Below are 23181 nucleotides of genomic sequence, written 5' to 3'. Positions count from 1 at the left end.
TCCCTCTTCCTGCACTCCGGCACCTCGAGGCTCGGGGCGGCGGCGGCGGCGGCCTCTCCCCGCGGCTCGGGCTCCGCTAGGGCGCGCTGCCTGGCTGGGCGGGCGGCCGGCGGGGCGGGCCGAGCCGAGGGGCGGGCGGGCGAGGCCCGGGAAGAAAGGAACATGGCTCCTGCGGCGGGCGGCGGCGAGAGCGGCGCGGCGCCGGGGCGCCAGTGACCGCCATGGTGAACCCCAGCCGTGTGCAGCCGCAGCAGCAGCCCGGGGCCGCGCCCCGAGCGCCGGGCCGGCGGGCGGCGGGCGCGCTGGCCATGGAGATGGAGATGGCGCGCATCCGCCAGGCCGCCGCGCGCGACCCCCCGGCCGGGGCCTCGGCCTCGCCGCCGCCGCCGCCGCTCGCGTCCTGCTCGCGGCAGGCGTGGAGCCGCGACAACCCGGGCTTCGAGGCCGAGGAGGAGGACGACGACGACGTGGAGGGCGAGGACGGCGGCATGGTGGTGGAGATGGACGTGGAGTGGCGCCCGGGCAGCCGCAGGTCGGCCGCCTCCGGCGCCGGGGGCTCGGCGGGCGCGCGCGGCCGCGGCCTGGGGGGCTACCCCGGCCCGCCGCCCCCCGGCCCGGCCGGCAGCGCGGACCCGCGGCACCGCCACCTCCCGCTGGACGCGCAGCCGCCCCGGGTGGCCTGGGCCGAGCGGCTGGCGCGCGGGCTGCGAGGTGAGCGCGGGCGGCGGCGGCGGGCGGCGGCGGCGGGCGGCGGGCTCCTGCGCGGCGGCCCGGGCTGCACTCCGCCGCCGCCTCGTCTGCTGATTCCGCTCCACTTCCGGTACCCAGCGCGCGGTCCCACCTAGCCCCCGGTGCTATTGGGTACCTCCCTCCTTAGGATAGGTCAGCATGGTTGGCTTTTTTTTTTTTTTTCAAATTAAGTGCACACCCTGGGAGGCTATATCTGGGTTTTTTTTGTCGAGGGAAAATATGAATAGTTCTTACAGTGCAACAGGTGATGTTTGCAACTGCACGTTTGCTAAATGTCACAGAATAGTTTTAGTTTTTTTTTGCGGGTCTGGGGGTGAAACTCAGGGGCATTCGGCCTCCGAGTTGCATTATTATTATTATTATTATTATTATTATTATTATTATTATTATTAGTGGTACTGGGGTTTAAACCCAGAGGCTTTCTACCTCTGGGCTCTCCTCCCAGAGTTAACAGGGTTTCACTGAGTTTCTGTGAGTCTCACTAAGTAGCTGAGGCTGGCTTCCAGCCTGTGCTATCCTCCTGTTTCAGCCTCCCAAGTGCGGGGATTACAAGCATGTGCCACCACGCCCAGTTTATCCATCTATCTATCTACCTATTTTTTGTGGTATTAGGGATGGAACCCAGGGACATTCTACCTCCGGGCTACACTCCCAGACCTATTTTGTATTTTGTTTGGAAACAAGGTCTCGCTAAGTAGCTGAGGCTGGCTTGGAACCTGTGCAATCCTCCTGTCTGTGCAATCCTCCAGTCTCAGCCTCCCAAGTGCTGGGATTACAAGCCTGAGCCACCACACCCAGCTTTATTCTTTATTTTGAAACAAGATCTCATTAAATTGGGAGGGCCTCATTAAGTAGCTGAGGCTGTCTGCGAACCGTTATCCTCTAGTCTCAGCCTCCCGGATGCTGGGATAGGCGTGCGCCACCACGCCAGACTAAAAATTATTTATATACTAGCACCCATACTGTTTGTTCCTCTGGCTTTGATGCTGACTATCCCGTGTTATCCTGAGCTCTGGGAGGGGTGTCATTAGGTTGCCACTGATGTTTGGTGATGTTGTGTTTGATTGTTTTGGGGAGGAGTTGTTGAGAACTCCATGAATAGAATAAAATAATGTCTGTAAAAACAGATGTTTGGCCATTTCTAATATTAGGTTTTTGTTTTTTCTAAAACAGTTGCAAAGAAAAGTTTGTATTGCTTTAAAAAATCTTGAAAGTATGTTTGTAAGTGATAATGTTCTTTGTAATTTCAACAAAGTGATGAAATCTCTGTATTCTAGCTAATAAATGTGTTAAGAGTTCAGTGCATCCAACTCACCAAAAGGGAGGACAGGAATTTTCAAATCTGCGAGAGCCTACTAAGAGAACACCAATTTTCCAGTAGCAAATGGGTCCTGTTTTTACAAAGTTTGCTCAGAGACCTCTTTGGAAAAATGTAGTATTGACTCTTACCCAACAGATTATTTTAATCTCCACTTTTAGGAGTTTCCATTCAGTTTTTTGGAGTTGTACCTGCCCTTCCCTTTCTCTCAGTTTTGAAAACCATTTGCAAAAACTATCAAGGTATTGTAGCAGCTGATCAAGACAGTCCCAGTTCTGCTCCTCATTGACTATATGACTTTGAACAAATTTATTTGACCTCTCTGACCCCTAAAATTTGCATCTATTAAAAAAGAAGAGATAATCATAATACCTCTTGGTTTATTAGAAAAGTTAAATAAGACGTCTAAAGTGGGTAGCAAGTCCTGCTATGCTGTGTTTCCTTGTAAGTTATAAAAGTATTTCTTTTACAATGCACACTTCTATACCTTAATTTGATTTAGAAAATGGTAGAGAGCAAATATCCTATTTGGATAACCTGAAGGAGTAGATTAGTAAAACACTAATCACAAAGTATATATTTTATACTGTGTAAAATGTGCTTTTAAAAATATTCATTGGCATGAGGGAGAAGTTTCATAAAGCAGTAAATAATGGTGAGTTGTATGATTCTTTTAACTTTCATTTGAGCATTTGATAACACACTTGACTTTATTTGACTAAACTCAATAATGGAGTATAACAAAATGAAATATGGTTTTATATGAGGACGTATACAGGTTTCTTTTGAAGAATAATTTGAGGATGCTTACGATGAATAAATTCATCATCATAAAACCTTTAGTCAAGTCACGTCAGTGGGCCAATGGCAACAAAGGATGGCTGAAAGATTTGGGAGGCTGAGACAGCAGGAAAGGGTTCATGGCCAGCCTCAGGTACTTAGTGAGGCCCTTTGCAACTCAGTGACACCCTGAGACTCTATTTCAAAATAAAGAATAAAAAAGAGGGCTGGGAGAGGGGTGTAACGCAGAGGTAGAATGAAAGATGGTGCTTCAGACTTAAGGTATCCCCAACAATCTTGTTTAATCTTTTTCTTTTTAAAGCAAACTCCTTAGAAAGGCAAATAGTGATATTCTCTTTGTTATCAAATTGTCTGAATTTCAGAAGCAAAATGTTTTATGTATGTATCAACTTGCTAAAGTCAGTTTCTGTTTGTTATGATGGGTTTTTTTGTTTGTTTCTAGAGAAATCACAAAATGTAGTGTTGAGTATCTCTTAATCTAAAATGCTTAGGATCGGAGTGTTTTGGATTTCTGATTTCGAATTATTTATTTCTACAACAAGCTATTTTGGGAATGGGACCCACAACTAAACATGAAATTCATTTACTTTTCATATATACCTTCTATCCATAGCCTGAACATAATTTTATATAGTATTTTTTTCTGTACCTGCATTTCAGCTGGGTCTTGTCACATGAAATTAGGTGTAGAGTTTTCTACCCTAGGAATCACTGGTGCTCAAAAAGGTTTTGTATTTTGGAGCCTTTTGGGTAGGGAATTTGCAACATGTACCAGCTGTATTGGTCAGAGTGGGCTAAGCTCTACGGCAAATAGATACCTCTCTTTCCATTGGTGCACTGAAGAAAGAAAGTTCTGGCTCACACAACAACTCTGGGATGGTATTCCAGGTTAGCAGCAGCCCTCTTCTATGGTTATTTGGAGACTTGGGCTCGAATGACCAAGGCTGGATATCCAGATTCTGGTGGGAAGAGTATGGAGAAGGCTTGCCATTGCTTTTCTTAAATGCCTCATTCTGGAAATGCTCCCCATCACTTCTATCCCTGTTCCATCGGTAGTTCTTAATCACAGGATCAAGAATACGTTCAAGGGAGGCTGGAAAAATATAAATGTTACCACATGGCCAGAAGTGTAGATTTGGTAGACAGCTAGGAATCTCTGCCCCATTAGTGGTAGGGCTCAAATGAAATACTGGGTCTGTTCTTATTTTTGTGGAAGTAAGCAGACCTTTACATCGAAATTGGTATACTGTTTGTATTTGATAAGTGACTTTGCCATATTCTATTTAACTTGCATTTTCTCTGCTTTCCCTTTCTTTAGGGAAGCATGTTCGGTTATTAGAAAGGTTAACTGAGACTTAAAAAAGATCTACTGGGCGTGGTGGCACAAGTTTGTGATCCCAGTACTTGGGAGGGTGAGACAGGAAGATCACAGGTTTGAAGCCAGCCTCAGGAAATTATTGAGACCCAGTTTAAAAAATAAAAAATAAAATAGGTTTGGGGGTTATCTTAGAAGTAGAAAGCCCCTGGGTTCAAATCTTAGTAGTAGGTACATACATTATACACAGACACATATACTACACACATACACCACATATCATTTTATCCACTTGGAAGGTGTAATTCAGTTGCATTTAAGTGCATTCAAAAAATAGTGACTGTACCTACCTTCTACTATTTATTTCCAGAATTTTTTCATTATCTAACACAGAAACCCTATGCTTATTAAACACTGACTCCTCAATTTATGCCCACTCCAGCTCCTGGTAATCTTTACTCTGTTTTCTATCTCTATAAATTTCCTAGTCAATATATAACATAAGTGAAATCAAACAGTATTTGTCCTTTCATGTTTGGCTACTGTGATTTTCCCCTCTATTCTTAATCCAAACATTATTCCATTATTTTTTTCCTTTTTTTTTTTTTACTTGCACCATGATTCTGAAGAAAGAATAGCTTGTCTCATTGCTATGGGGATTCTTTAGAGGGAGAGTTGCTACCATATGGGGGGTGTTATAATTATGCCTGTAATAGAATTTATGCAGTCAACAAGCATTTTTTTGTGTATCTCCTTTATGGTAGGTCTTTAGGATACAAAGGTAAATAACACAAAGCACTAACTTTCAAGAAGCTTTGTAGGAGAATTAGAGATGAAATCAAGTAATTTTAATGCTAGTTCCCGGATATGAGAGGAATCCAAGGAAGAGAGGACCAGCTCTGTCTGAGGATTCCAGAGGGAGTCAAACTTGTACTGCATTTTGAAAAAAAAGGGTGGAAATTTGGGTAGAGAACAGAGTAGGAAAAAGACCAAGCAAACCTGTATCCTGCATTATGGAACTGGCACTTTATCCTGTAGGCAGTTGGAGCTGGTGGGGGCTTCAACCAGCTATTACGATCACATGTAATTTGGAGAATATAGAGGATGGAGTGAGGTGGATGGTGCTGGTGGCTGGGACACTAGGTCAGGAAGGTGACCAGGGTGGCAACCAGGCATTCGAGCTCGGGTGGAAGGGAGCAAGATTAAAGAAAGAAACTATTAGAATCATGGAACCAACTCCATGCAAGAGGAGGGCCTATTTTGAGGTGAAATCCAAATTTCTGGCTTGATGCTATTAATCCAAACAGGAAGAATAGGTTTCTAGAGAAAGAAAAAGAAAAGCTTTATTCTGGTCATGTGAGTCTGAGTCCTCTATGGAATGTGCAGGTGGAATGCCCCCATTTTGTACAAGAGCACCATCCCCAACTGTTCTTACTCTGGTAAGCAGGGGAGTAATTGGCTGCAGGACAGTTATTTTTCATTTATGGATGTAGCCAACTCTCTCCCATCAGCACGTAAAACAGTCCTGTCTTCTAAGAGAGTCTATATACACACCTAGTGGGAAAAATGGGATTGCATTTTTGAAGCCCATATATATTTGAAGAAATAGGTAAAATACTTAAAAAAAAAGTAGATGCATAATAGATACTAAAAAAGTTAAGGGGGCTTATTTCCTTTTATTTAAAACATATTCAAAAGCTAGAGTTAAATTGCTATAGGCAGTTTTATTTTATTTAGCTTGAATAAACTTTGGTAGAAGTAATTTTTTTCCCATTTAAAGGTCAAGCAATACCATTTATAAATATTAAGACTCATTCTTATTTCTTTTGTATGTCTATCAGCCATGGGAAAGAATAAAATCCCTTACCAAGTGGGAGGCAACTGTCCTTCTGGATGGTAGGAGACTCAACCTCTACTTGCATGTGTATTTTAGGAGTGAGTTTCAAAAGAAATCTACCAGAAGAAATGGTGTGGTTGTATCCAGGGCTATTGAGGCCAATCTTTGGCTGTGTTATTCTGAGTTGTAATTTTCCATGTCATCTAAATTTGTAATAATTCTTTATTATGACAAAATTTCAATGGACAAACATTCTGCTTGCTGCATATCTTCAGAGTGAGTAATCTCCTGAGGGCTACCAGACCTTGGCAGAAGCAAACCTGGTCATAAGTTATGCTCCACTTCCAGAGTGGCGAAACCTACCCTGCGTAACACAGTGTCTGTGAATCCAGATGCCAGTTTTCCTAAAGGAAATTCGAGAAAAAGAAAAGGAAATGAAATACCCCAGTTGAACAGTAGAACTCATGTATTATTGCCAGATTTTAAAAAAAAACAAACAGTAATGATGAAATCATTTCTTAGAAATGACTCTATAGAATTTTTTTTCTTCTCTATTAGGGTTGATTATGTTTTAAGTGCTGTGAGTTTCAGTTACCGAAGGACATAAAAGTCTATAGAGTAAAAGTGTGAGGCAGAATGCAGGGGCCAGGTGAATTTCCACTAACAGCCAACCTAATCTAATGGAAAGAATTGAAAAGTTTTTGTCTTTTTTGGAAAAGATTGAGGCTCTTCCAAGGAACTAGAAATATGACTTGACCACACTGTTCATTAACAGGGGTTTGGATTGCTACCATGTCTGTCTGCTGGCAGAACCCAAAACTGTGGTAACTCTCTCCAGCAAGCTCACGGAGGGTTATGTCATCTTCACAGAGCCAGCCCAACACTTTTTCCATCTGCTAAAATGTTTCAGAACATAGTTGCTGATTTTACTTTTTCTTGAAGAGAGAGAAAAGAGGGAGAGAGAGAGAAAGAGAAGAAAAGAGAAAGGGAAAAGTTGGATGAGATGTTGCTTTCAGTTTAAAGAAAATATATTAATATATAAATATATAATAAATATAATATAAATATAATAAATATATAAATACTGTAAATTATAAACAGGCTTAGTGTAGTCCGTGGATTCCCAAACTGGGCAAAATAGAGATACATAAGAGAAAGCAAATTTATCATCTAATTTTTCTGTTTATATGCTTGAAAGAGCTGAGTAACTTTTTCTGAAAGGGGAGTGGTAAGCCAAATAAGTTTGAGAATCTATGGTATTCAGTGGATATGGAGTGTTTTTTTGTTTTGTTTTGTTTAGCGGTACTGGGGATGAAACCCAGGGATATTCTACCTCTGAACTACACCCCCAGCTCTATTTTCTAGTCTTTTTACTTTTTTGAAACAGGGTCTCACTGAGTTGTAAGGGGCCTCACTAAGTAGCTGAGGCTGTCCACTAACAGGTCTCTGCCTCTCGAATGTTGGATTACAAGCATGTGCCACCACGCCCATCTTCGACTTGGAGTTTTTAAAGGACAAAGATGTGGGCAGAGTAGCTTGTCTGCTGGCGAGGTAGAAATTTGATAGATATTTTCAAATAATATTATATGAGCCAGGACTTCTTATTATTAGGATGATCTCAAAGCTCATTTGCAATGCAGTCAGTTCATTTACTTAACTGGAATTAGTGGCAGGATACCCAGTTGCATCCTTTCTCAGATTGGAAGAGCTATGTATTGTCTACTGTTGTTTATCCTTTTTTAAAAAATTGCTCTCATTTCCTGTCCTTCCAAATTTCTACCAAGATATTTGCTAACGGTTGTGGGAGTTGAGAATATGATTGGATTATTGTCTTGTATTTTGAATGTTTAGGGGACCTTAGAGTTAATGCATTCTGAAATCAAACATTGTGTGTGTGTGTGTGTGTGTGTGTGTGTGTGTGTGTGTGTGTGTATACACCCACATATATAATTTCATCATGTACTATTTATTTTATGTTTTTCCTTTTTCCATTCATGAAATTTTTAAAATGAAATGACTTTTTTTTATTACTATTTTAAAGGTCTCTGGGGAACAAGGCTCATGGAGGAAAGCAACACAAATCGAGAAAAATACCTTAAAAGCGTTTTACGGGAACTGGTCACATACCTCCTTTTCCTCATAGTCTTGTGCATTTGTAAGTAAACTCTTTGATTCCACTAATGGAAAGGTTTTCAAAAATGTTTGAACTGTTACAATCATAATGAGAAGGAAGTGTGGTCTGGCACAGTGGTGCGCACCTGTGATCCCAATGACTCCAGAGGCTGAGGCAGGAGGATCACTGCCAGCCTGGGCAACATAACATCCTGTCTCAAATTTTTTTCAAAAAGGGGCTGAGACTATAGCTCACTGGTGAGATGCTCCTGGGTTCAATCCCTGTTTCCTAAACAAATAAATAAATACATACATAAATAATTGAAGTATGTGCACCAGAAGGTCTAGTCAGTAATTCTCTTCTCCGCTTTGTTTTCAGTTAGAATTTTGATAAAGCTTTCTTCTATCCCCTGGGAACCAATTAATTAGAAATCAGCGTTATCGGCTGGGTGAGGTGGCGCATCATGCTTGTATCCCAGGATTCAGGGGGCGGAAACTGGAGGATCGCAGTTTACAGACAGCCTCAGCTACTTAGAGAGGCCCTTTGCAACTCAGTGAGACCCTGTTAAGAAATAAAGGATAGCCGGGCGTGGTGGCGCACGCTTGTAATCCCCGCGCTTGGGAGGCAGAGACAGGAGGATCGCGCAGGTTCGAAGCCAGCCGCGCGCGCGCTGGCTTAGGAGACCCTGTTTCCAAATAAAAATGTAAAAATAGGTCTGGGAGTGTAGCCCCGAGGTAGACGGGCTTCCAGGAACCCCAGTACCACCAAAAAAAAAAAAAAAAAGAAAAAGAAAGAAAGAATAAAAAATAGGGCTGAGCCAGGCGTGGTGGCGCACGCTTGTAATCCCCGTGCTTGGGAGGCAGAGAAAGGAGGATCGCGCTGGTTCGGAGCCAGCCTCGCTGGCTTAAGAGACCCTGTTTCAAAAAAAAAAAAAAAAATAGGTCTGGGAGTGTAGCCCAGAGGTAGAAGGGCTTCCAGGAACCCCAGTACCACCAAAAAAAAAAAAAAAAAAGGGCCGGGGGTTAGCTTGGAGGTAGAATGTCCCTGGGTTCCATCGCCAGTACCACATAAAAAACATAGAGAGAGCTATCAGCATTATCTGACTGGCCAGTTTGTTGTATGTTGTGACAGTTTTCACTATGAGATGCACATGGCAACTTGCCAGTCACAGCGAACCCAAACAAAAGGATTTTCGAGTTCATAGCAATAAATACAATATCACCATGATGAGATCATCAGACAGGAAGTTAACAGATGACTTGCTTCTAGCAGAATGACTTTCTAAGTTTAACTTTCAGGAAACACATTGTCACCTAATATTGCTTTGGTTGGCATATATGTTTAAAAGTCCCTTTCTTTTTGGACATGTGTCAGTGCTTTCATCCTAGTTCATTATTTTGTTTACATTTTTGAGAATTGCTAGGCTTTCACTGCATAGGAAGCTTGTGTCTTCTGTGTTCCTCCTCTTTTCCTTCAAAGCATCTATACCTCCCCTGGAAGGAGAGTAGGGAGGAAAGCTTTAACCAGGCATTAGTCTCAGAAGCCATTTGCCTTTAACTTTAGAAAGCTCCAGGTGAAAGGATTTATCCTCTGAATCAAAGCCTGTTGGAGAGTGGGATTTTGCCATGTCCTCTCTAAAGGCTTTTGTGAGAGCTGCCAAGAAAGCAGATTTATGAGCTCCAAAATCTTATTACCAAACTCCTCTGAGGAGAAAGTTCATTCTTACAGTGTATACTTAGAAATGTTTTAAAACTGATACAGACCTTGGCAAAAGTTCCTTTTTTATATGTGAAGACAATCAATTCTTTAATATTATCATTCTTGTCATAACTGATGCCCTTTTGAATTTAATGCTAAAAACTTCCTTGAAGATAATTTTTAGAAATTTACTGGATTTATAAAAAATAAAAAATTGGAAGTTGAACATGAAAGATTATGAAAACACGTTTCTTTATTTGTAATTATACTAAATTGGATATTGATTTATTTAATACTCCTACACCGGTTTTTACTAGCTCTCAGTAAGCTTTACCAGAACATATCATCTTGTTACATTTCCGTAGACTTTTACTACCCAAGTGGAAACAAAAAAGGAAGTTGTGTAAGCCAAAAACTTACGTGTATATGAAAAACATCATCTTCTGGTTTTTTCTTACTGATTTCCTGAAATTTTATATGATTTTCTTAGGATAGAATATTTCATGATTTTAAAAATGGCATTGATTTTTTTTTAAAAGAAAACACATGATGTTCCTTTTAAAATAGCTTTATTGAGATGCAATTTATGATCCATATGTATCCAACTCATTTATTTTTATAAATATACAGAGTTGTGCAGTACTCACAATTCAGTTTTTGAACATGTTCTAAGTACCTACTAAATTTTACACTATTGGCTACATTTGGAAGTCAGTCTTTTCTACTCCAGATGTTTCTATCAGGCAGCACTTAGCTCTCAGTCCACAGCAATCTACTGACTTTTTGAAGGGCCTTGTTTGGATTTTTTTATCTTTTGATTTATACCTCCCAGTACCTGGTAACTACTACTTTGTTTCTGTGAGTTCGGCTAGGTTAGATTCCTCATATAAGTGATAAGGCATTATTTTGTAAAATATGTTATCTAAGACAGAAATATTACAAAGCTAGAAATGATCTATGAATTAAATAAAAAATTGCAAAGTATATATATGGGGTGTGTGTGTGTGTGTGTGTGTGTGTGTGTGTGTGTGTGTGTATGGTGCCGGAAATTAAATTAAACCTAGAGAAATTGTACTTCCAAGCTATACCATCAGCCCTGTTTTATTTTTTATTTTGAAACAGGGTCTCACTAAGTTGTTGAGATCCTCTCTAAATTGCTGAGGCTGGCTTTGAATCTGCAATCCTCCTGTCTCAGCTTCCTAAGTACTGAGATTACAGGCATGTGCCACCATGCCTGGATGAGATGACATATTTTTAAACTTTTAAGTTTTCAGCTTTTAGAGCTTAGGATACTGAGTTTGCTTTCTGCATAGAAATGGTGCTTAAATATTAATCTGCAGTGGTCTAAACATTAACAGGTTGATTAGACTTTATTAAACATTACATATACGTACATGTTTCTTATAAAAATAAGCTTCCCTTCTAAGTGATTCTAGAAATTCAGTGGTCCCCAAAACTGAGCATCAGGATCACCAAGAAAAAAAATTAAGAGCTTGCCCATATCTCTAACTTAGAGCTTCTAAGAAATGGCCAAGGGAACTGAGTTTTCAGATGTGCTAGTGAGTTTGAGAATCAGGCCAGATAAATAAACTGAAGACTGAGAGCTGAGGAACCAGTCCAAGGTCACTTAACAAATTAGTATTTTTTGTTTATTTTAGAATGGTTATGCTTTTTGTTCTTTTTCATATAAATCACATTTTTATATCAGTGTGTGTGTATTTTACCAAGTGTAATTTTATTTTTAGAATATAATAACATCTCTGGTTAACAAGTGATCTAACAATCATACAAACTCTCATTGAGTGTAAAAGGTCCCCTGGTGGTCATGCATGCTGTTTCTGATTGAGCAAGAGTCCCAGCTTAAAAGACTGACTTCTTTGAAATAGTTCATTTTATTTTTCTATAGCTAAGGAAGTTCTTCCTTCTATGAAGCCAAAGTCTCCCCCGTAACCGCTTTTGGTTCCACTCTCCAAATCCACTTAGACCACGTAGCTTTTCCATGTTGCTTCCAGTTCAGCACTGTGGAGGTTTGCAGGCAGACCGCTAATCTCCCCTAAATCTTCTCCAGGATAAATCTTTCTAGTTTCTTCAACTGTTGGCTCCATAACTAGATACATGATTCTAAGGAACTCACACCCCTGAAAACTGCCCCTGTGTGTGTTCTGTTCATGAGAGTCCCTCACTGTGCAGAGCAAAGCTGTGACCTCCCTCATTCAGATGCTTCTCTGGGTTCATGGCTCCTGCCATGGCCACGTTTGGAATGGTTCCTCATTCTCTCAAGTGTCCCTTAATCTTTTCACCAAAGCTGGTAAAGCTCTGAGTCCCCCAACCAGTATTTGAGCACTTTTGCCTGGATCAAAGCATAACAGAGGACTTCCTGTTCAGCCTCATTATATTTCATCTCATTAGCATCTGCTCATATTTCTGTTGAAATTATCCTGGACCTAGATTCATTCATCTCACATGTCAGCTTTTCCTCTCAACTTCAGCTTCACAGTGTTAACAGAGTTATCATTTATGTCCATATCCCTATATATTCGTAAGTAAAAAATAGTTGTTCTAAGAATATTAGCCCACATATCCAAATCCTTTGGATGGAGTTCACTTCATTATATTTGTCATTCAGCTGAGTGTTTTTGAAACAGGATGTTGGTAAAGACTTTTTAATACTGATCTGAATAACTATCATTCCTCTGATCTATCAGCTGCTGAATAAATTAAGAAGAAAGTGAGGATTACCAGGAATGATTGGCTCCTATAAAGCCTTACTTGCTCCTAGGGATTGAATTTCTTTCTCACTGCTCAGGAACCATCTGTTTTTGGTTTTGTTTTGTTTTGTTTCGGGTTTTTTGCAGGTCTGGAGATGGGACCCAGGGACATTCAACCTCTGAGCTACAGCCCCTGCCCTATTTTTTATTCTATATTTTGAAACAGCATCTTACTGAGTTACAGAGGGCCTCACCAAGTAACTGAGGCTGTCCATGAACCGTGATCCTCCTATCTCAGGCTCACGAATGCTGGGATTATAAGCATGCGCCACCAGTCCCAGCTAGGAACCATCTTTTAAATGATTAGTTCTAAAATCTTGCCAGCAATATCAATATCAAATGAGCAACAGTATATAAATTGTTACTCAGTGTGCAAATGAGATCATATGATTAACCCAACTTATGGCTTGCACATTTCCATGTTGGAAGCTCTAGATTTTAGTGATGAAGGTTGGATAAGGGGGGAGGAGCTGGGGTGATGGGTATAGGAGTTGGGTAAAGTGGAGGATATGATTAAGTTGAATAAGGATTTAAGTATAATAAGGTAGTATCTGATTGAGAATGAGAGCAGGTTAGATAGTAGGATTCTTATAGTTAGTTGAGTATTTAGGTATGGAGATATGAAATAGCTTGAATATAAAACAAGGAAATGCAGTAAGGGAAAAAACAGTTTTGAGAGAAGAGAGTAGATAGGCTAGAGTAAGGAAGTTTGTAAAAGGAATGGGGGAAAGGAGCAAACAAACATGAATAAAGTAACAAGTTACAAAAATTTAAAAAAAGAAAAAAGAACAAAAAGAACAACAACAGTATGAGAAACAAAAAACAAAACAAAACAAAACAAAAAAAACAGCATTCCTGCTAATTTACATACATAGGGCCCGGGCCCGTATAATATCTGTATGTCTGTTCACTATCGTAGATTCTGGAGTATATTCCAATGTCTCTCATTTGTTCCGTAACCTATTGTCAGCTTTGGACCCACTTTATGAATGTTTGTGCTCCGCATTGTCTGGTCCTGGCTCTGAGCTCTCTGCCCTGGGCTCTATGATCTCAGGCCTTGTGCTCTGCACCTTCCAGCCTTGGGCGGGCACCTCCCTACCTACACCGCCAGAGGGCGACCAGTGTGGTCTTGGAGCGACCCTCCGTGCCCTGTGCAGGCACCACGCCTTGAGCACCTTTCCATGTCTCTGGAGGTTCTAACTGGACTACCTCCAGGATGGGCCTCCAGATCTTAGCCTGTCAGGGTCCCACGGCTGCTCTGGGCAGTCTTCGCCTTTGCTGAGTACCGAATAACACAAGCATTTACCTGGCTGTCCTGCCAGGTTTCTGGAGTGCACAGTGCACCACTGCGGGTGCTGCCTCTGGTAAGCACATGGGCTTTCGGATCTTTTTCTGCATCCCTGAAGCATGCTGGTTGCTTAAGGTGCTGGGGCTCTGTGGGCACTTTCTGCACTTCATGTTCTTGGATTATTAGTCAGGATTGCTTGGGGCTGCAGCGCCAGAGGTGGCAGTGCCGATGCTGGCAATCATGGTTCGGGCCAGCAGCCAGAGAGGGCGCAGCCACCACACCAGGTCAGTTACACGCTTGGGCTTTTTGTAGTGGATCTTGCATTCAGAGAACTGGACTTCCTCCTGACGTGATTCCCTGTGATATCTTCCGCAGCTTTGTTTATTTCATTTGTCAAGATGCTGCTTTCTCGGTAGTTGAACTTTATTTGTTCCAGCTACTGAGATTTGCTGCGTCCCACAGTCAGCATTTGAATCTCCTCTTGGAAGCTCTAGATATCAAGTAGTTAGGGCACTGCAAGGCAGCTTTTATTAGAAAATAACTTTTTTTTTTCTTCAGAAAGATCTGAATTCAAATCCCAGCTCTACCACTGACTTGCCAGGTATACTTGAAGCAAATAATTTAATCTTTCTGAGGGTTTGCTTCCTCATCTGCAAAATATTTATTTTGAAAGATTGTTGTGAAGTAGATCTTGGAATACCATCATCATATAACAGTAATAAGGAGTAAATCTTCTCCCAAACTATTGGCAGGGTCTGAATTACCTCATCAGTGGGTTCTAAGAACTATAGATGGTATTGCTTGGGCCCAACCTCCGATTCCTTTGGAGTAGATAAATGTACATTAAGAGCTTGTTTTTAATCTGACCATGTTAGTTTTGCCCCTCTCTCTTTTAAAAATCAAACTATTTTGCCAAGAGAATAAAACATAACATGTAAATTAAGTAATCCTACTTTCTTTCTGATTTAGGAATTATTCTTACTTGAAATATGTACTTATTAACATACATGGTTTACTGTTACAAGTAGCCAGTGGTATTTCTATTGTGTGAGTTAGATTCTGAAGTTAAAAAAAGAAATAAAGAGTACTTTAGAAAATCATTGAAAAAAGTAAAAGGCAGTGTTTGGTGAATCTGTAGTGAGAATACATGTACCTTTTCATTTTTCTGTGCTCTATACTCATTCTATAAAGTTGCTTAAGCCTTTTATGTGTAAACACAGTAGTGGAAATCATAAAATATCAGTATAATAGAAATGTAGTTTTTTTGTTGGTTAAAGCCATAGGCAGGATCAAAAGGCAGAAAAATCTACATAGACTGTGTTTAAGAAATATCACAGAGGATTGATATTTTAACACATTTTAAAGTCAGAAATCACTAGGATAAATTATAGACTTTTTGTAAAATATTTTACAGAGAAGAAACTTTTTTTTTCCACGGAGTAGAACATATAATTCATTAGTGTGGGCAAGTATTTAACTATAAACTCACTTGTATGCAAAGAAGTAGTGAAAATAGAGAGGCGAATACCAAAATCGCAACACAATGTTATAGGTCCTAAGAGGAGCCCTTTTAAGAAGAAATCTGTCTCCACTTCTTTCTCTAGAAGGAGAGTTTTCTATGCATTCTAAAACAGGGAAGGAATATTTTACTTGCAAAAATATGTAAGAGTGCTAGTGTACAGGTAAAGTTCCCCCATTTGCCAGTGAATCCATGCAGATTAAATTGCTGTAACAAGATTCATTGAAGTAAAAGTAGTGGTTTATCTTTGCACCTGTAGGGAGCTAATTCCATTTCCTGTGACAAACATCCTGACAGCTCCCCACATAGCTTGCACAACAAACAGCTTGAGTCTGAAGATCACAGGTCACAGTCCTTGGGAAGAAACTGTTAAAGCTTTTGACTGTGGCTGCAGAACTCTTTGTCCTTTCTGATAAATTAACCAGGCAAAAACTCAATTTTATACTGACAAGAAAAAGAAAAGATATAGAATTCATTTTAAACAGGAACTTTATTCTTACATAACATTTTTGTCTTCATGGTAACATACATGTAAATATTTAAAAATCTTTCTTTTTCTTAAAATAAAGCAAAAAAAGAAGTCGAGCGTGGTGGCGCACACTTGTAGTCCCAGCATTTGGGAGGCTGGGACCGGAGGATCACGGTTCGTGAACAGCCTCATCTTAGTGAGGCCCTCTGCAACTCAGTGAGACCCGGTTTCGAAATAAAAAGTAAAAAATAGGGCTGGGGGTATAGCTTGGAGGTTGAACGTCCCTGGGTTCCAACCCCAGTACTGCCATAAATAAATAAATAAATAAATAAATAAATAAATAAATAAATAAATAAATAAATAAAGCAAGCAAGCAAGCAAGCAAGCAAGCAAGCAAAAAAAGTGCTAGTTCAACACAGACATTCTCAAGGTATTGTGTCAACAGCTTCTATCTCTTAAAGATTTCTGTCACAACTGGTTACCATTTTGTTTGAAATTTTGACCAAAACTGGATTAAATTGTGTAGGTTTTTAAAATAACTACTTCATAAACTCCCCAGTTGATTTCTAATTCTCTTTTCCATACCTCCTAACGGCCCTCACCAGCATCACTGGGCATCTCTTTATTCTCCAGTTCTGTGAGCTGTTTTCAGCCTCTATGGCATTTGGTCTCATAGCATTTGGCGTTCTTGAAACCTCTTCTTTGTCTTCTATAATTCTCTCCTCTGTGTTCCTCCTTGTCCTGTTCACTTTCTTAGCTTTCTTCTTTTGGAACATGTGTAGACAGATCACATAGACTCTTCAGCTATCTCTAAGGTGATCTTTCTCACAGCGGAGGTTTATCTACTACCACTGGGTGGTGACTCTGAAGTTTCTCTCTCTAGCTTCAGACCTCTCTCATGAGCCAGACCCTGTACCAACTTCTGGACATCATAATGGGATGTCTCACAGAACTCTCATCCCCAACAGTCTACCCCTGCCTCATGCATCCACCATCCAACATGTTTTGGTCATGTTCACCACCTGGATGACGGTCACCATCACTCACATGAATGCCAGAGCCCGAGTGACATGTGGCATGCCTCCCCTCACCCTTCTTATGCTGTCCTTTTGCCTCTTTATAGGTAGTGCCTCAAAACTTTTTTTTTCCTGATACACTGCTTTTATCCCTATTTAAGCCCTTATCATCTTTCTCCTGCATTATTTATGTTTTCATTTGTGTGACTGTTCAGTAGCTTAATTCAAAGTAGATTTAGCCCCTGACCATAAGTGTGGCAAGTTATGTGAAAGGACACCATGTGAAAGGTAAGGATTCTCCTGTAGGGTCAGCCTCTGTGGAGCCTGGGGCAAGAGTGGGAGCCAGTCAGATGAAGACAGAACTGCTGGAATGAAGGTTCTAAGGCAAAATATACTCAGAACGTTTCGGAAGTTGAGTGAGGCCAGTTACCAGATAGTACCATCAAATGACGAAGGCAAGGTGGTCAGAGGCCAAATTCTGTAAGTCCACTGGACACTGATAAGGGGCTTAACAGTGGGAAGCCAGGGGTTTAAGCAAGATAGTGACACTATTCATTTAAGATGGCTCTGAATGCCATGTGGACCACAGGCTGGACAGGAGCCTTTCTTCCTGTGTTTCCCAGGTGCTGCCTCCAGACACGACTGCTTGTGAAGCCAGATTAAGGAGGTTGCTCTTCTATGCTGTGATCACCTTCAAGATAAACTTTAAAATCTTTAGAAAATGGACTGCCATCACACCATATGGCCTTTGCTTACCTCTCTGACTGCCTCTTCTCATAAACACCTAGTACTTGAACCTCATCAAACCAATTTGATTCTCAAAAAAGCTTCTGAATATAATGTTCCTTTTCTGTTAACCTCGTTTCTGCTTTTGAAGAAAAAAATATATTGAACAATGTTTGTTAAGGCACAGTTAGGTATTCAGGGCCATCAAGATAGTTGTATAGGGAGCCGGGTGTGGTGGCACACGCTTGTAATTCCAGCATTTGGGGGGCTGAGACAGGAGGACGGCAGTTCGTGGACAGCCTCAGCTCCTTGTTTGTTCATCTATGGTTTCTCCTCCTTAGTCTAGAGTTCTTCCTAATGACCCTTTTCCTCCCTAGCTTCCACATATTAGGGAAATCATCCAATTTCTTACTTTTTGTGACTAATATCACTTAGCATAATGTTCTGCAGTTCCATCCATTTCCCTGTAAATGATGTACTTTTGTTTGAGTGAAGATCTAGTACGTTAATAATCCTTCAGACCTAGAAGCTAGGGGTGTTCTTTCCATGTCTGTCCAGCAGGTGGGGCCGCACAACCGAGAGAATCTGTTGCTCCTTTTTGCTGAAACCTTTAGAGCCAGTACAAATACTGTGAATATCAAAAGCCAAAGGCAATATTGATTCTGAGCACAGTAGAAAAATAAGTTCCTAAATCAATAGTTACAATACTTATGTTTACATATGTATATATAACTACAGTATATATGGAAATAAAAATTTTTGAATACTTAATCAAAATTCCATTTCAAGAACAATGAACATATAGGTAAAAACAAAAACAAAAAACTCCAGAATGGTCTGGATTAATTAATCCATCCAAAATGCATCCAAATTTCACATTAATTGGAAGCAATGAACTTAATTGTTTAGATGGCTTTGGGAAGGAAGGCTTTGTTCCTGCCACAGAAGGCCTCCTCTGGGTGCATGGTTCCTGTGTCCACCCCTGGAGGGAGGAGGGCAGGAGCCATAGCTCTCACAAGGACACCATGAACTCCTCCTCTAGAGCAGGTCACCTCTTGTTCATCTTCACATTCGGTACCTGTTTTGTGAATGTGAATGGTTTACAATTCTTACCCTTTATCTAGGGTCCAGTACAGTTTGAAAGAGAGCAGGTCATGTAATACTTGAAAAATTCTAACTACTTTGGATCATAGAATGACAGGTGGGGGCCTAGCAAAGGGGACCAGAAAATATTGAGACCCCTCTTGATATAAAAGTACAAACTAGTTGTATTTATAACTTAGTTGATTGCTTGAAATAAACTCCCTCACACACTGGTGTTTGATTGCCATTTGCTGTTACCCACTCCTCTTCTTAAATATTCTTAACTTTCTGTATGCTTAAAAAGGAGAAGAGGACTATATGGCTGAGATTTACTAAATAACATTTATTCCTCCAAATAATTTATGACAGGGTTTAATATGGATGTTCTGATGCCTGGATATTATTACAGAATAAGGCATTTTTTAATCACCTGCTGGTGTGTGATCAAGAGACATAGAAAACACACTTCTCCTTGAAGCTCTTTATCAGCAAATTATAGGAATATTATGCCCATAAAAATTAGAACCTAGTATAAGACAGTAATTGTTAAAGTGCTGAAGTTTGTAATAGATAAGTTGTATCAGTTACAGAGGAAGAGGTATCATTCTTGAATACTTGTTAAGTGCTAGATATATTTTACTTTTATTTAAACACAACACACACACACACACACACACACACACACACACACACACACACCTTACGGGGCAGCTAATTGTCCCATATTTCAAAAGAGGAAAATGAAGTATGTAAAGTTTAAGCCACCTGCCCAGGTGACATAGGTTGTAGCTATCAGGGCCCTGATCGAAACCTGATTCCATTTGATGGACTAAGCTTATAAATTGTCTTCCTGCCTCTTCAAGTCCATTCAGCATGATCAGCGGGTGTTCGTTGCAGGGGAGGAGCTTGGGTTGGAGGCATAGCACTCTGGTAGGTGACAGGCAGACATGTCTCTATCAATCAGCCTCCCAGAAGGAAAGAGATGGTGAGTCAAGTGGCAGTAAAAGAAAGTGGAATGAAGGCTCGATGGCAGGAATGTGGCAGGGCTGGGGAGCCAGGTGAGGCCATCATCAGTGCTGTTACCACCTCCACGCTTGAGGGGACTCAGGGAGGGATGGCATGGCGGGAACCTGGTACCACTGGGGGAAGAGGGATTTTTCCCAGCAGCCGTGGCTAAGATTAGAAGATCTGCTGCCACACTGCATCCAGACGAGAAGGGCATGGAGTATAGAGGTAGTGGGAACCAACCCCACCCTCTTCCTCCTCTGGCCATACAGCCAAAAGTTTCTGGGATGGTAGAGTCCATAGAAGTCACCCTCAGCAGGAAGAAGGGAAGGAAGAATCCATTTGTCTTTGGAGGGAGAGGAAGCAGCCTATCCATGGGACTAGGCACTCGCCCCACCCTGGCTGGGGCTATGCACATCATTCTCACCCACCTGTGGTGTCCCATCTGGGAGACAGTGGGATAAAGACACTGAATGGGTGTGTCAGAAGTCCCACGTGTAAAGGTATCTGATTTTATTTTGAGTCTCAGTAGCCAATTTTATTTCACATAGGTCAGTAATAATGTATTATATTTCTTCTACGAGCTGGAGAGATTAGAAAATTCCAGAAGAATGATGAAGGAAGACTGTATGGATCTTTATCCATCCAGAATGCCCGTCCACCCGGAGTAGCCCCTCTCAGAGGGAGGGTGGTGCAGGCTGTGTGCAAGCTCCGAGTGGGTTTATTGGCTCTTTCTGTGTTCCAGTGACCTACGGCATGATGACCCCCAATGTGTACTACTACACCCGGACAATGGCACAGCTCTTCCTAGACACCCCCGTGTCCAAAGCAGAGAAAACGAATTTTAAAACTCTTTCTTCAATGGAGGACTTTTGGAAGGTTTGTGCAAATGACTTTGAAAGTACCACTTTTCCCTAAAAATGTTTGCTTGGCATCGTAAGGTCAATGCAGGAATATCTTAAGCACTTGTAAGGCGGTCACTGCAGTGTGATATTGTAAATTCTTTTGATTTCTTCAAAGTTCCTGTTTCTACCCTCAAATGGGTAATGTAACATTTATGGTACCTTGTACTCGGCTCGTTTTCTTGTACCTTACCTTATTTAGTCTCCAGGGTGACCTTAAAAGGTAAGTACTGAGACTGTGCCACAGTTTGTAAATGAGACAAATGAGATTCAGGAAGCTTAAGTGAGATTCAGGATGCAAGGGCAAATGAGATTCAAGATGTTTAAATGAGATTCAAGAGGCAAGATCAAATGGCTAGGGAATAAGAAAAAGGGACTTTTTCTAGTTGTAGCCACTTCTTCATTCTAATTTATTATTCACTCAGTCACTTGTGCTTCAATAAATATCGACTGAGAATCTTCTAGGATGTGCGGTTCAGAAGGCACTTTGCTGTTCTCTGTTGCTTTAATTTTTCTGTTTTGTGTCTCTGTCGACAAGTCATGTATCCTCAGCTCTGAGGACACTGCCTGAGAGGAGGCACATTCAAAGGTCTGCTAATGTAAAATTCAACCTGATTCCATCCCTGGTTGCCACAAATCCAATATCATAGCAGAATGGAAGCAATGAGCGATATATTAAACCAGTTCGCATGATCATGGTGCTCAGGATCTAAGAAAACTGAAAGGGAGATGGAAAGGAAATAATTTTTTCTGTCTCCTGAGATAATTTAAAATTGTTGCTAAAACCTGGGGTCAGAGCTATTGCTTTTAAGCATAAAGAAAACTGTGTCACGGAAACCTATTAACAAGTAACAGAACTTGGCATCCCAAACAGCACGTGTACAATATTAGCCCTTCCCCACCTTGGACAGTTTCGAATATCTCTATTGATAGTCTGATAGAGATAACACACTGAGAAGTGGCTAGGCCTGTCCTCCCTAGAGGCATAGCTCTTTGTGCAAACTAACCCAAGACTTCTTACACACCATGATAATAAATGTCAAGCTGGAAAGAGATGAGGATGGATTGAATGGATTGCCACATAGTAAAAAAAAGTCCAGGCCAAAAAAAAAAAAAAATTCACTAGATGGCAGACTGCTGATCAACACTCTTTGCCTTTTTTGCTCTAGACAAGTTCAGAACCATGACTAGAGGCTGCTGTTTTCATAACAGACACTGGAGTTGATCCTGGTCATGGACTTAACGCCCCCTACCCCACTTAGTTCCTGAACAGAAATAAGAATTGCTGCTTACTAAGCACACGCTCTATCCAGGTACACTAAGCACATGAAGATGGGCCTCCCCGATGCCGGAATCCTGGCTCAGAGGATCCTGCTCAAAGCTTCAAAACTGCCAAGAGAGGGAACAAGATCCAAACCCAAAACTCTATGACAAGGAAACCCGCTCTTTTTAAACTGTGTGTTTTGTAATTTTACATTATATTGGGGTATCAAGTGTCAGAAAAATATAGTGTCAAAGTGTCAAAAGTCAAAGTGTCAAAAATACAACTCTTGCTGCCCTCCCCAGCCACCGGGTCTACCCTCACCCTCACTGCAAGTCTTTGATATTGGAACTGACAGTTTTGTATACATTCGTAACATTTCTACTGTTGCATTCTTTATGACTCTGTTCCCCACCAGTCCCCTTCAGTCACTCCCCTGGAGCCTCTGCTCATCTATCTTATGTTGCTGTTATTTCTGATTGTCTCTAGCTTCCACATATAAAAGAACATACGTCTACTTGTTCTTTGAGACTGGCTGCACTCTATTTTGTTCAGAGTTGCTAAAGTCATGGCCATGCAATCCTAGGCAGGAAGAAGACAGCCTCTGAGCATGGAGCCAGCCTACCTGCCTTCCTTCCTTTTATCCCTCCTTCCTTCCTCTCTTTCCTTCCTCCCTTCTTTCCTTTTCTTCTTTTTTTTTTTTTTAAATATGCCTTTACCGATCTTGATTAATGAGGGTCTACACCTGAACATGTGTAAAATTATGAATAAGACATGGTTAACCTGGACAACCATTGGTGGGGGGGGGGGGAGAAAACGGGGGCAGGGGGGGAGAGGGCACCAAATATAGTGTAAATGTATACTACTTATGTTCAATAAAAAATTGTTAAAAAAATATGCCTTTATTGGTGTGTTGTAGTTTCACATTATAATGGAGTTCAGAGTGAGAGGGACATACATGCTCACAGCACTTGGTGCATTTCCTTTGCTTTCAGTTCACAGAAGGCTCCTTACTGGATGGACTATACTGGGAGATGCAGCCCAGCAACCAGACAGAAGCTGACAACCGGAGCTTCATTTTCTATGAGAACCTGCTGTTAGGAGTACCTCGTATACGGCAACTCAAAGTCAGAAATGGGTCCTGCTCCATTCCTCATGACTTGAGAGATGAAATTAAAGAGTGCTATGATGTCTACTCTGTCAGCAGTGAAGACAGGGCTCCATTTGGTCCACGGAATGGAACTGCGTAAGTGTCTGTGACTCATGCCACTCAGTGACATCCATGTATTCTTTGACCTCCCAGTGACATTCA

General features: G+C 41.3%; 1 protein-coding gene across 1 annotated transcript in view; it reads left to right on the top strand.

Moving 5' to 3' along the window:
• Nucleotides 1–221: 221 nt before the first annotated feature.
• The window catches only part of PKD2 (polycystin 2, transient receptor potential cation channel), a gene marked incomplete at both ends in the record, with an annotated part of 45016 nt that continues 22056 nt past the window's right edge, over nt 222–23181 (top strand). The window contains 4 exons of the mRNA XM_080697549.1: nt 222–711; nt 8063–8176; nt 20452–20585; nt 22865–23115. Of these exons, the coding sequence (XP_080553675.1) occupies nt 222–711; nt 8063–8176; nt 20452–20585; nt 22865–23115 (989 nt within the window). The remainder of the gene's footprint in view (nt 712–8062; nt 8177–20451; nt 20586–22864; nt 23116–23181) is intronic.

The sequence above is a fragment of the Muscardinus avellanarius genome (assembly GCF_963383645.1).
Source record: "Muscardinus avellanarius genome assembly, chromosome: 6".
Classification (NCBI taxonomy): Eukaryota; Metazoa; Chordata; class Mammalia; order Rodentia; family Gliridae; genus Muscardinus; species Muscardinus avellanarius.
The sequence above is the reverse complement of the archived record's forward strand: the minus strand, read 5'-3'. Positions and strand labels throughout refer to the sequence as shown.